The sequence below is a fragment of the Lynx canadensis genome, chromosome E3 (assembly GCF_007474595.2).
Source record: "Lynx canadensis isolate LIC74 chromosome E3, mLynCan4.pri.v2, whole genome shotgun sequence".
Taxonomy (NCBI): Eukaryota; Metazoa; Chordata; class Mammalia; order Carnivora; family Felidae; genus Lynx; species Lynx canadensis.
The window spans coordinates 16,231,922-16,246,298 of record NC_044318.1 but is presented as its reverse complement, the minus strand read 5'-3'; the positions used below and the strand labels follow the sequence as shown (position 1 = coordinate 16,246,298).

Here is a 14,377-nt window from a genome sequence, read left to right as displayed (position 1 = left end):
AAATAAGCAAGAAGGCAGACCTGGGAGCTCCAAGGTAGCCCTTGTTTCCTCACAGAAACGTCAAGTAAACAACAGACTACAATAGCTGTGTAGAAACTCTAGAAATAGTCAAGGATCTACAGCAAATTAATGCCCAAACAATAAAAAATCCCTACTCTAAATGGTAAGAAATTCTAGGTTGTTTTCTGCTGCTTACCCTTGTCCCATCCCCTCTCTTGTGTTGTACAGTATGGTCAGGAGGAAGCCACCCAATTTGCAGACCCTGCCTTGGAATTTGTTTCAGTATTCTGCCCTGTGTGGAGGCTGCCTGAGAGACTGGTTTCTGCCTCATCTGAATCAGAGCTCAGATAGGAATTGTGACATAGTTTGAATATCAGACTGGAGGTGGGTGAAAGCAGTGGCAGATGCCACACTGAGTGGAAACTGTAGAACTGTGGCCACCTCGGAGGGAGACTACAGGCAGAGGAGGACAATAAAACTTTGAGCCCCAAGAAGAAGCAGATATGAGACTTTTAATGCAATTAAAACATATAAAAGCAGTATCATGTCTGGGAAATTTGAGAAAAAAACACACATGCACAGGCCTAGGAAAGACACATGCCCAAGACCTGAAGGTCTAAGAAGACCTTAAGTTTTCATACTGGTCAGATTACTGGAGGGCTTTCTCTGCATGAAGTTAGGCTGCAAAGACAGACAGAGGTGGCTACTTTTTTCAAATGTCCAGTTTTCAACAACAGATCACAAGGCCATGTTGCCCATTCAAAGGAACAAAACAAATTTCCAGACACTTACCCTAAAGGGACACAGGTTTCAGTTATTAGACAGACACTTTAAAATGATTGTCTTAACTATCCTGAAAGTGCTGAAGGAAAACAGACAAAGAACCAAAGCAAATCAGAAAAGCAATATATGAACACAATGAGAATACCAACAGAGATAGAAATTATAAAAGAGAACCAAACAGAAACTGCGGATCTGAAAAATACAATAACTGAATTGAAAACTTTACGAGAAGGATTCAACAGCAGATCCAAGCAGGAAGAAGAAAGAGTCAGTAAACTTGAACACAAGTCATTTTAAATTATGGAGTCAGAGAAGCAAAGAGAAAAAAAAACAATAAAGAAAAGTAAACAGAGCCCAAAGCACATAGTATACAAACAAGCAGACCAACATACACATTATGGGAGTCCTAGAAGAAGAGACAAAAGGAGCCATCAGCTTATTTGAAGAAACAATGGCTGAAAAAAAGCAAAACTTTATTTGTATTAAATACAAATTTATATAGTAGTGTTCATTCATTCGTTCATTCATTCATTCATTATATGGATGTACAAATACAAGAGGCTCAAACAATTCCAAGAAAACCCAGAGAGATCCATACAGAGACACATAATCAAACAAAAAAGCCAAAGACAGAATCCTGAGAGCAGCAAAAAAAAAAAAAAAAAGTGACTCATCATGCATAAGGAATCCTCAATAAGATTATTAGTGGCAGGCCAGAAGACCCACCAAATAAGTGGGATTACATATTTGACGTGATGGGTAAAAAGGTGTCAATCAACAACTTCTATATTTGGCAATCCCCATGAAAATAACACCAGCATTCTTCAGAGAGCTAGGACAAAAATCCTAAAATTTGTATGGAACCAGGAAAGACCCCAAATAGCCAAAGCAATTCTGAAAAAGAAAACCAAAACTGGAGGTATCACAATCCCAGACTTCAAAATGTATTACAAATCTGTAATCATCAAGACAGTATGGTACTGGCACTAAAACAGACACTCAGATCAATTGAATGCAATAGAAAACCTAAAAATGGACCCACAAACATATGGCCAACTAATCTTTGACAAAGCAGGAAAGTATATCCAAGGGAAAAAAGACAATCTCTTCAGCAAATGTTGCTGGGAAAACTGGACAGTGACATGCAGAAAAATGAACCTGGACCACTTTTGTACACCATACACAAAACTAAACTCAAAATGGATAAAAGACCCAAACATAAGACAGGAAGCCATCAAAATCCTCAAGGAGAAAGCAGGCAAAAACCTTTTTGACCTCAGTCGCAGCAACTTCTTACTCAACATGTCTCCGGAGGCAAGGGAAACAAAAACAAAAATGAACTATTGGGAACTCATCAAAATAAAAAGCTTCTGCACAGTGAACGAAACAACCAGCAAAACTAAAAGGCAGCTGACAGAATGGGAGAAGATATTTGCAAATGACATATCAGATAAAGGGTTAGTATCCAAAATCTATAAAGAACTTATCAAACTCAACACCCAAAAAACAAATAATCCAGTGAAGAAATGGGCAAAAGACATGAATAGACACTTTTCCAAAGAAGACATCCAGATGGCCAGCAGACACATGAAAAAATGCTCAACATCACTCATCATCAGGGAAATACAAATCAAAACCACAATGAGATACCACCTCACACCTGTCAGAAGGGCTAACATTAACAACTCAGGCAACAACAGATGTTGGTGAGGATGTGGAGAAAGAGGAGAAAGTGTCTCCCTCTCACTTTTCCCCTCCCCTGCTCGTACTCTGTCTCTCTCTCTCTCTCAAAAATAAAACATTAAAACATTTTTTAATTAAAAAAAAAAAAGCCTAAAAGGAGTCCAATTTGAAATAAAAGGATGTTACAGAGTAGCCTGAATACAAAAACATAAAGTTCTCTTTCGCACTGCTGGTGGGAATCCAAACTGGTGCAGCCACTCTGGAAAACAGTCTGGAGGTTCCTCAAAAAATTAAAAATAGAACTACCCTACAACCCAGTCATTGCACTACTAGGTATTTATCCAAGGGATATAGGTGTTTTGAAAGGGCACATGCACCCCAATGTTTACAGTAGTGCTATGAACAATAGCCAAAGTATGGAAAGAGCCCAAATGTCCATTGATGGATGAATTGATAAAGAAGATGTGGTATATATACACACACACACACACACACACACACACACACACAATGGAGTATTACTTGGCAATCAAAAAGAATGAAATCTTGCCATTTGCAATTACATGGATAGAACTAGAGAGTATTATGCTAAGTGAAATTAGCCAGTCATAGAAAGACAAATCATATGACTTCACTCATATGATGATTTAAGATTCAAAACAGATGAACAAAAGGAAGGGAAGCAAAAACAATATAAAAACAGGGAGGGGGCAAAACATAAGAGATTCTTAAATATAGAGACAAACAAAAAATTGCTGGAGGGGCTGTGGGAGGGGGGAAGAGCTAAATGTGTAAGGGGCATTAAGGAATCTACTCCTGAAATCGATGTGCTATTTGCTAACTAACTTGAATGTAAATTTAAAAATAATTAATTAATTTAAAAAAAGAAGAAATTCTCTATTTGGCAAAACTGTCCTTCAAAAATGAGGGAGAAATTAGGTCATTCTCAGATAAACAAAATTATGGTTAAACTTTGTCTATAAGAAATACTAAAAGGGGACACCTGGGTGGCTCAATTGGTTAAGCAAACAATTTTGGCTCAGGTCACGATGTCACGGTCCATGAGTTTGAGCCCTGAGTCAGGCTCTGTGCTGACAGCTCAGAGCCTGGAGCCTACTTCAGATTCTGTGTCTCCCTCTCACTTTTCCCCTCCCCTGCTCGTACTCTGTCTCTCTCTCTCTCTCAAAAATAAAACATTAAAACATTTTTTAATTAAAAAAAAAAAAGCCTAAAAGGAGTCCAATTTGAAATAAAAGGATGTTACAGAGTAGCCTGAATACAAAAACATAAAGTTCTTTGATAAAATACATGGACAAATATAAAAACAAGTATTATTATAATTTTGATTTGAAACTCCATTTTTTATTCTTTCACAGTATTTAAAAGACAAAAGCATAAAAAATAATTATAAGTCTATGTTAATGAGTACACAATATATAAATATCTAATTTGTGATATCAATAAAACAACATGGGGAGGTAAGAGGGAGCTGGAAAAAATTAGGATTTCTGTATGCAAATAAAGTTGTTACTAGTTTAAAATAGATTGTTATAACTTTAGGATGTTATATGTACTCCTCATAATAAGCACAGAAATTATCTACAGTATATATACAAAAGGAAATGAGAAGGGACTGAAGGCATATTACAAAAAAATTAACTAAAGACAAAGAAAGGCAGTAAGGGAGGAAATGAGGAACCAAAAGCTATGACATCAAGAAAACAATTAACAATATAGCAATAGGAAGTTCTTCCTTATCAGCAATAACTTTAAATGGATGTGCACTAAACTCCCCAGTCTAAAGACATAAACTGCCAGAATGTATTAAAAATGAAAAAAGAATCCAACTATATTCTGTCTACAAAATTGCTATTTCCACATGATAGATTATGATAAAACCATCAAACAACTTGCAGAAATTGTTTTGGAATAATAATTTCACAATACAATATTAATTAAAAAGAGCAAACCATATTTACATTTTAATCCAAATGTATATAGTAGTAACCATTCATTTGTTCAATTAATATATATATATATTTTTCAATATATGAAATTTATTGTCAAATTGGTTTCCATACAACACCCAGTGCTCATCCCAAAAGGTGCCCTCCTCAATACCCATCACCCACCCTCCCCTCCCTCCCACCCCCCATCAACCCTCAGTTTGTTCTCAGTTCATTTGTTCAATTAATATATATTTACTAAATTCTCATTATTTGTTAGGGACTATTCTTAGACCAAAGGATACAATGGGGAACAAGACATACATGTACATACATGGTTTTAATATTTTTTGCCAATTTTCATTTTCTTATTTAAATACACTTTCTTATTTTCCCCCAAACTTTCTATAATGAGCATGTTTTTTAAAAAGATTTCATTTTTTAAGCTAATTTATTTATTTTGAGAGAGAGAGACAGAGACAGAGAGAGACAGAGACAGAGAAAGAGAGACAGAGACAGAGAGAGCACAAATGGGGGAGGGGCAGAGAGAGAGGGAGAGAGAGAGAGAATCCCAAACAGGCTCTGCACTGTCATTGGGGAGCCCGAGGTAGGGTTCAAACTCACAAACTGTGAGATCATGATCTGAGCCAAAGTTGGACACTTAACTGACTGAGCCACCCAGGCACCCCAAAAGATTTCATTTTTTAAAAATTAATTTCCAAAAACTGTCCAGAGTAAAAGTTCAGGCAATGCAGAATCTTATGAACAGAAACATTTCTTATAAATAGAAAAATGTCTTCAAATATCTCTTCACATTTTCACTCTCTGAAGGTCAGCACTGATAATTATCTGGCGTATATTCTTCCAGCAATCTTTTTCCACATATGGGCAAACATGATCCTACCACCTTTGTCCCATATGATCGGAACAAAAGAGTGTATCTCACTTGAGAAAAGATAAGATTAATATATATGTATATGCATATGTAAGTATTCAGATCTATGAAAAAAGCAGTGCTATGAAAACCTTCTTGCCCAACAGATGGAAGAATATTAGCAAGTGTAATCACTAGTTATGCACTGCTTATATAAAGGGAGCATAGTATGTAATATTCTTGTAGGAGTTTGAAAAATGATGGAAAAGCTTGTGTATCGAGGTGGAAAACATTTGCTGCTCGGAACTCAGTGTTTTAGACCTTACCTTTGCAACTTGAAGAAGATACTGCTTAAATAGTTATAGATTTTTGTGTTAAAGATTAACCTGATAATGTGATATTGAGATAAAACTCTTTTCAAGAAGAGAAAAACAGCTCCTAAACTTAGATTTTAAATTTAAATTTTTATGAGATAAAGTTTGAAGCCAAAGGAAATTGAGAAACAGTTTCAAAACATAAAATGTTTATGGGGCTCCTGGGTGGCTTAGTTGGTTAAGTGACTGACTTCGGCTCAGGCCATGATTTCATGGTTTGAGTTTAAGCCCCAAATCTGGCTCTGTGTAGACAGCCTGGAGCTTGGGAATCTGCCTCCCTCTTTCTCTCTGCCCCTTCCCTGCTTGTACTCTCTCTTTCTCAAAATAAATAAATAAACTTTAAAAAAAGAAATCAGATACAAAAGGGCACATCCTGCATTATTCCATTTCTATGAAACTCTAGGAAAAAGAAATATAATCTGCAAGGCAGCAGATCAGTGGTTGCCTGGGGCTCAGAGTGGGGGTAGGGACCAAGAGAAAACAAAAGGAAACTTCTTAGATGATGGAAATGTTCTAAAACTCAAACTTTACACTAAAAACGTGTGCATTTTATTCTATGTCAATTACTTATCAACATAGTTACTCTTTGCTAATAGCTAACTAAAATATATTTTGAAGAAGGAAAATTGGAAAAGTTTGTGAGATCAAACCCCATGTTGGGCTCTACATTGACAGCTTGGAGCCTGCTTAGGATTCTCTCTTCCTCTCTCTCTCTCTCTCTCTCTCTCTCTCTCTCTCTCTTCCCTGTTCCTCCCCTTATCATGCACTTTCTTTCTCTCTCAAAATAAATTATATATATCTACACATACATACATACATAAATATATAAGAGTTTATGGTCTATAGAAAAAATTTGCCTCAATCTTATTTCCAATGAATTTTAAGTTGAAATTCAAAGAGTTCTGTAAATTAATGATAGAATATGATAGACTAATAGAATTTATATCCTAACTGACATAGATAGAACACTTTACCCAATGATGATATAATTCTAATTCTTTTCCATTGCATTTGGAACATTTATCAATCTCGAGAAATCTCAAAAGTTTAAAACAGAGTATGTTTTCTAACCACAGTGGAATTAAGCTAGGAATCATTAACAATAAGATAATGAGAAAACCATCCCCAACTATCTGGAAACTAACTAGTACACTTCTATATAATCTAGAGGTCAGAGAAAGATCAAAAAGGCAAATAGAAACTATTTTCAACTGAATGATAATAAAATACAACATGTCAAAATTTGTGTGGTGCATTCCTAAAAGGAATGCTTACTGGAGAATATATACTTTTAAATACATACATTAGAAAAGAAGGCAGGCCAAAAAGTAAGAACATAAGCTTCCATCAAGAAGCTGAAAAAGGAAAAGCAAATCAAATCAAAGTAGGAAGAAGGTAATAATAAAGATAAGAGCATGCATCTGTGGAATGAAAAATAAATATGCAATTGAGAATATCAGTAAAGCCAAAGCTGGTTTTGAGAAGATGTATCAGGTTGATAAACTCTTAGAAAGACTTACCCAGGGAAAAAAAGAAAAATAACATAGTAACGATATTAGGAATGAAAAAGTGCACACAAATGCAATTCTTACAGACATTAAAATAGCAACAAGAGAAAATTATGAATAATTTTATGCCAATAAATATGACAATTTGGATGAAATTAACAAATTACTAAAAAAGCAACTTGCTAAAACTGATAGAATCAAAATCTTTTTTTTAAATTTTATGTTCTATTTTTTTTAATTTACATCCAAATTAGCATATAGTACAACAATGATTTCAGGAGTAGATTCCTTAGTGCCCCTTACCCATTTAGCCCAGCCCCCCTCCCACAACCCCTCCAGTAACCCTCTGTTTGTTCTCCATATTTATGAGTCTCTTCTGTTTTGTCCCCCTCCCGGTTTTTATATTACTTTTGTTTCCCTTCCCTTATGTTCATCTGTTTTGTCTCTTAAAGTCTTCATATGAGTGAAGCCATATGATTTTTGTCTTTCTCTGACTAATTTCACTTAGCATAATACCCTCCAGTTCCATCCACGTAGTTGCAAATGGCAAGATTTCATTCTTTTTGATTGCCGAGGAATACTCCATTGTATATATATACCACATTTTCTTTATCCATTCATTCATCGATGGACATTTGGGCTCTTTCCATACTTTGGTTATTGTTGATAGTGCTGCTATAAACATGGGGTTGCATGTGTCCCTTCAAAACAGCACACCTGTATCCTGAGGATAAATGCCTAGTAGTGCAACAGCTGGGTCATAGGGTAGTTCTATTTTCAGTTTTTTGAGGAACCTCCATACTGTTCTCCAGAGTGGCTGCACCAGTTTGCATTCCCACCAACAATGCAAAAGAGATCCTCTTTCTCCACAACCTCACCAACATCTGTTGTTGCCTGAATTGTTAATGTTAGCCATTCTAACAGGTGTAAGGTGGTATTTCATTGTGGTTTTGATTTGTATTACCCTGATGATGAGTGATGTTGAGCATTTTTTCATGTGTCTGCTGGCCATCTGGATGTCTTCTTTGGAAAAGTGTCTGTTCATGTCTTCTGCCCATTTCTTCACTGGATTATTTGTTTTTTGGGTGTTGAGTTTGATAAGTTCTTTATAGATTTTGGATACTAACCCTTTATCTGATATGTCATTTGCAAATATCTTCTCCCATTCTGTTGGTTGCCTTTGAGTATTGCTGATTGTTCCTTTGCTGTGCAGAAGGTTTTTATTTTTATTTATTTATTTATTTTAAATGTTTTTATTTATTTTTGAGACAGAGAGAGACAGAGCATGATCAGGGGAGGGGCAGAGAGAGAGGGAGAGACAGAATCTGAAGCAGGCTCTAGGCTCTGAGCTGCCAGCACACAGCCCGACACGGGGCTCGAACTCATGGACTGTGAGATCATGACTTGAGCTGAAGTTGGACGCTTAACCAACTGAGCCACCCAGACACCCCAGAAGCTTTATATTTTGATGAAGTCCCAGTAGTTCATTTTTGCTTTTGTCTCCCTTGCCTCTTGAGATGTGCTGAGTAAGAAGTTGCTGTGGCCAGGATCAAAAAACCATATAATACCTAGGAATAAATCTTTTAAAAAAATTTTTTTACACTTATTTAATTTTTGAGAGACATAGAGAGAGCACAAGTTGGGGAGGGGCAGAGAGAGAAGGAGACACAGAATCCAAAGCAGGCTCCAGGCTCCAAGCTGTCAGCACAGAGCCCAATGTGGGGCTCGAACTCACCAACTATGAGATCATGACCTGAGCCGAAGTTGGAGCTTAACGGACAGAGCCACCCAGGCACCCCAGAATAAATCTAACCAAAGAGGTAAAAAGTCTATATGCTGAAAACTATAGAAAGCTTATGAAAGAAAGTGAAGAAGACACAAAAAAATGGAAAAAGATTCCATGCTCCTGGATAGGAAGAACAAATATTGTTAAGATGTCAATACTACCCAAAGCAATCTACATATTCAATGCAATCCCTATCAAAATAACACCAGTATTCTTCACAGAGCTAGAACAAATAATCCTCAAATTTGTATGGAACCAGAAAAGACCCCAAATAGCCAAAGTAATCTTGAAAAAGAAAACCAAAGCAAGAGGCATCACAATCCCAGACTTCAAGCTATACTAAAAGCTGTAACCATCAAGACAGTATGGTACTGGCACAAAAACAGACACTCAGATCAATGGAACAGAATAGAGAACCCAGAAAAGGACCCACAAACGTATGGCCAACTAATCTTTGACACAGCAGGAAAGAGTATCCAATGGAATAAAGACAGTCTCTTCAGCAAGTGGTGCTGGGAAAACTGGACAGAGACATGCAGAAGAATGAACCTGGACCACTTTCTTACACCATACACAAAAAATAAACTCAAAATGAATGAAAGATCTAAATGTAAGACAGGAAGCCATCAAAATCCTCGAGCAGAAAGCAGGCAAAAACCTCTTTGATCAAAATGTTATTTTTAAAGTTTATTTTCTGAGAGAGAGTATGTGAGTGGGAGTGGAGCAGAGAGAGAGAGAGAGAAGGACAGAGGATCTAAAGCAGGTTCTGTGCTGACAGCAGAGAGCATGATGTAGGGTCCAAACTCATGAACTGCAAGACCATGACCTGAGCTTAAGTCGGACACTTAACTGACTGAGTCACCCATGTGCCCCTAGAATCAAAATCTTAATAACCTTGTATCTATTAAAGAAATTAAATCCATTACTAAGAGCTTCCCTACAATGAAAACCCCATATTTTATGCCTAAAAGTTTTGGCATGCATTCTAGTGTGTTAAGAATTTGACTTGAAAAACGGATGCTTTTAGATAAGTTGGGATAATCTTGTTTTTATACCAGCGGTTGTAAACTCAGAGGTTACAGGGGACACGCAAGTAAAATAAATGAGAGAAGCCTGCCATGTTCCTCTGGGGTAAACTGGAGAGCCATGAGTCTCTCAACAGAGAGCAACCATTCAACTCTTCCGACTGGTGCAGTAGAGGAAGGCTTGTTTAGTATTATGAGAAATGACTTTACAAAAGAAACGCCAAAGACTGATTCTGGTTTCTGTACTCTGGATTTCTCCACATGAAGCCACCCTGTGCCAAAGCCTCCCTTCTTCCCATGTACATATTTACAACACATCCACGAGAAAGTTAATGGTTCATTGCTAAAATACAACCAAGTTATGGCCACCAACATTGCTGACCTTGTGCTGGTTGTGCTGCTGCTCAGGGTGCATGCATTCAAATTCACTCAACAACTAGTTGAATGTACCAGCATGTTCTACATGCTGGGGATACAACAGTTAACATAACAGTAAAAATTCCCCTAGCTCATGGAACTGACATTCCAGTGCCAAAGACACTATATGTGTATTAGAATTATAAAAGATAAACACTTTTTGTGAATATCATGAAGGATTCCTTTATGGGATGCTGGGACAAAAGTCTAATAGTTTAAAAAGAACACAAAGACCCTTTTAAACTGTACCAGTCCTCGGATTGTTATTAATTTCTTAAGTAAAAGTACAGAATTAAATTCAGGAGCCACTAAACACAGACTCGCTGACTCAGAGAAATCTCAGCAGATCTGACTGTTAAATGTTAAGGAACTTGGAATGTTTGGCAGCACATAATTTATTTGGGCAAATATTATGGGACAAAGAGCCAGGCAATGTGGGGCAAGGGCATTCAGCTGTTGTTGTTTTTTATGCTTTGTGATTAACTGTGAGGAATCAGCTTAGGAATTCTCTGAGTCTGCACTGATGGCATGAAGAATTAGAAAGCTATAGCATGTACACACCCAAGTTTAGGTAAACTTGAGTAGATAAATAAGATTAGGTAAAGTGGGGCAAAAGTTCCAGTATAGAACAAAGGTATAGGAATAGGGAATCTCAGGATGAAAACATCCCAGATGAGGTAAACAAGATTAGGTATTCAGGGTGGAAATGTCCCCCAACTTAGTACTATAGCAGAAAGCTGCTTCCACAGGAAGGAAGGACCAAATTAGATAAATAGGTAAATAAGGCTACAGACCACTGCAGGGCGAAGTTGCCCAAAGTGTAGCTAATTAGCAAAAGAAAGGTGCCTTGTTGACCCTGAGGTAGAATGCTCTGTCTTTCTTGTCCCCTAGACCAGTTTAGGTAAACAGAGGTGGTGCCTCAGGTCTGCTATAAACAACCTTCAGCCCAGCACCAGGATTCTGTTTTGTGTTAACCCAAACCCCTAACACCGCATATCTTCAAAATCCCATTTCCCTCACATCCATGAATTAATGTTCATGATTTCATTGTCTTTTTGTGCACACCCATCACCATGTTTGTAAGCCTTCTGATCCTAATAAAAACAGAACGAGGATCCTTACTCGGGACTCTTGTCCTCCCCCGGACATTAGCCACTCTCGCATTTTCAATCCTGTGTCCCGCTTTCTTGATGGATAAGAAAGAACACCAGATCCAGAGTTTACAATTAATATATATTTGACTATATATATTAAGCAATGTTTAATATAAAATTGCATCAGGGGTTGGTAGGAAGAAATTGTTTGTCATGAGTTTCACCAAAACAAACAAAACGTAAGGTTGCTGACACTGTATTCACCTCTCCTAGGACATGAAGTGGGGAATCACACTGTCTATAGAGGAAAAATGAAGAGCTGCACATTTTATCTACTTTCCTATCTCCATTACCTAGAATAGTAATTGGCACATGTTAGGGGCTCACTAAGTTTTAGCAGAATGGATGGATGGATGGATGGATGGATGGATGTAGTATCAAAGGGAGAGAATGAATGAATTTGGACAGAATGCAACCTCTCATGAACAGATTTGGGAGGCTTCTCTAGGAATCAAATCAAGTTGTGTGTAATATGTTAGGAGTCTAGAGTAACAAAACGTTTAATTTCTTTTTTTTCTTTTTTAATTTTTTTTTCAACGTTTATTTATTTTTGGGACAGAGAGAGACAGAGCATGAATGGGGGAGGGGCAGAGAGAGAGGGAGACACAGAATCAGAAACAGGCTCCAGGCTCTGAGCCATCGGCCCAGAGCCCGACGCGGGGCTCGAACTCACGGACCGCGAGATCGTGACCTGGCTGAAGTCGGACGCTTAACCGACTGCGCCATCCAGGCGCCCCAAAACATTTAATTTCTAAGATGAGTCAGGGGTTATAAGTTGGTGGCCTGTATCCCACCTCTGGACATAGGTTGTCTGGCTTACCAGGTACTTTCTTTTGTTTTATAACCAATTCTTTGCCAGGGCACTGGGTGGCTCAGTTGAGGGAAAGCTAGGGGAGAGGCCCCATGCATCACTAGAGACACAATGACCAAGATCAAGGCAATTAGCAAAGTGGCAACAGACAGATGAGAAGTGTTGGCAGAATAAATATTATTGGGATGAGGACGCTGGGGGTGGGGAGAACTTGGAGACATGGATAAATGGGCAAGGTTCAACAAGGATGATATAAAACGCAACAAAGATGAGGCATCCTGAGGTCATATTTACTTGGTGGTTCTCTCCATGGGTTGATGTGTTAACTACCTATAAGGACTATAAATCAAGGGGAAAGTGAAGGCATCACTTTTTGCTCTCTCCACCTCCTCCCTCTCCAGCCCATCTCATGGGTCAAAAGTTCTTAACTAGATTACTGGTCAGGGCAGTGATGAAAGTCAGCTTAGAATCTGAGGGAAGAGATGTTTGGCATCATCAAATTGTGATACCAGGTTAAATAATGTATTACAGAATTAGATAGCCTGGACCCAAATCCTGTTCTTTCCCTTATTAGGCATGTGCTGGTTTCTGTGTGTTATTTAAACCCTTGACACCTCAGTTCCCTCATCTAGAAAATGGGGGTGATGAAAATGCTCACCTACTCATAGTATTAAATGCCAAGTGCACTTTAAAAAGTGCCTATGCCCTCCCTTGGCATTATTATGGAAGTTCAGAAAAAGGAAAAAGAAGGAGGTGGGGAAGAAGCCCACATGTTAGTTGAATACTAACATATAATGCAGGTGCATGGGAAATTTAAAAATTATATTAACTCTCTGACTCCATCTCAGGTAAATTCTGTCCAAAGACAGTGTTGGGTGAGTTTTCTCACTGTGGACATCACCAGCTGGGACTTAGTAGCTGGAGCACCATGAACTGTCTATCTCAACTCCTAATGTCCCTACTTCACCTCTCTTGGTCTGTCTCTTGGAGAGAGATAAACTGAACAGTTGGGTTTTTCTGTGGACATGTGTAATCTCTAGAGGCCATATGGACTATTTTCCCTATACATACCCTAAAGACACACTCAAGTAGGTAGTTGATAGGGAGGAATCCAGTTACACATGCCATCCTCAAAGAATGACAGATGACATGACCTAGCTACATGTGTCAGATGCTCATGTGTACAGTCAGGTGATCTGTCCCTTCCCTCTGAGTGTAGCCTGAAGTGAAGACCAAGTGTAATGAGACAAATTCCTATTAGGCTCATAGTCTCATTAGTTGAAGGTAAGAATTCAGACTAAGGTCAACTTACCGACCTTAGAAACTTTGGTCACAATTATGTGACTGTGTACCAGATATTTTCACCTGCTATCTTGTTTCCAAAATGAGATTATCACCATTTCATAGATAAAACCACTGAGGCTCAGAGGATTGAGAACGTGACTAGGCTGAGAATTGAACCCCCAAGTGTAAGCTTTTCCCACAACACTTCTAAGCTGAGGCAGAAGCCATTTCTGGTTCTGTGCCCCTCAGTCTACTAGGATCATGATAAGGTCAATGAGGCCATTCTTGTTCTCACCTCCCATCATGAGTGCCTCCTTACCTGCTCCATTTGAGTCCAATAGTCCAGGACATCACTTGCAAAGTTAAATTCCTTAGGTCTATCGTAGTCCTTCCATCTCAGGGTTCCAGCTCCTGATAAAGACCGGCAGCAAAGGTACCAAGGGGCAGGGTGAAAGCCATGGTAGGATTTGCGGATGCCCCAGAGGACTTGGAGCCTCATCAGCCTCTGCATGGTGGAAGAGGCCTCAGGAAGCCAACACAGAATTCTCAGGTCAACACCTGCCTTGGGAAGAGATAGTACTAGATTGACCATGGAATAGTAATTTCCTCCACAAAATGAAGGCAATAGCTTTGTGAGAGAAATAGCTTTGTTTCAGATCACCAGAATGTGGACGACACAAGACCCATCTGCATCGCTACCCCTCTCTTGTTAATATTTTCTCCCGGATTCTG

At 38.3% G+C, this 14,377-nt stretch overlaps 1 protein-coding gene across 1 annotated transcript in view; it reads right to left on the bottom strand.

The window, feature by feature from the left end:
- The window catches only part of LOC115504149 (acyl-coenzyme A synthetase ACSM1, mitochondrial), a 40,643-nt gene extending 26,467 nt beyond the window's left edge, over positions 1-14,176 (bottom strand). Inside the window, exon 1 of the mRNA XM_032591605.1 lies at positions 13,965-14,176. Within this exon, the coding sequence (XP_032447496.1) occupies positions 13,965-14,156 (192 nt within the window). The 5' untranslated portion in view covers positions 14,157-14,176. The remainder of the gene's footprint in view (positions 1-13,964) is intronic.
- Positions 14,177-14,377: the final 201 nt, after the last annotated feature.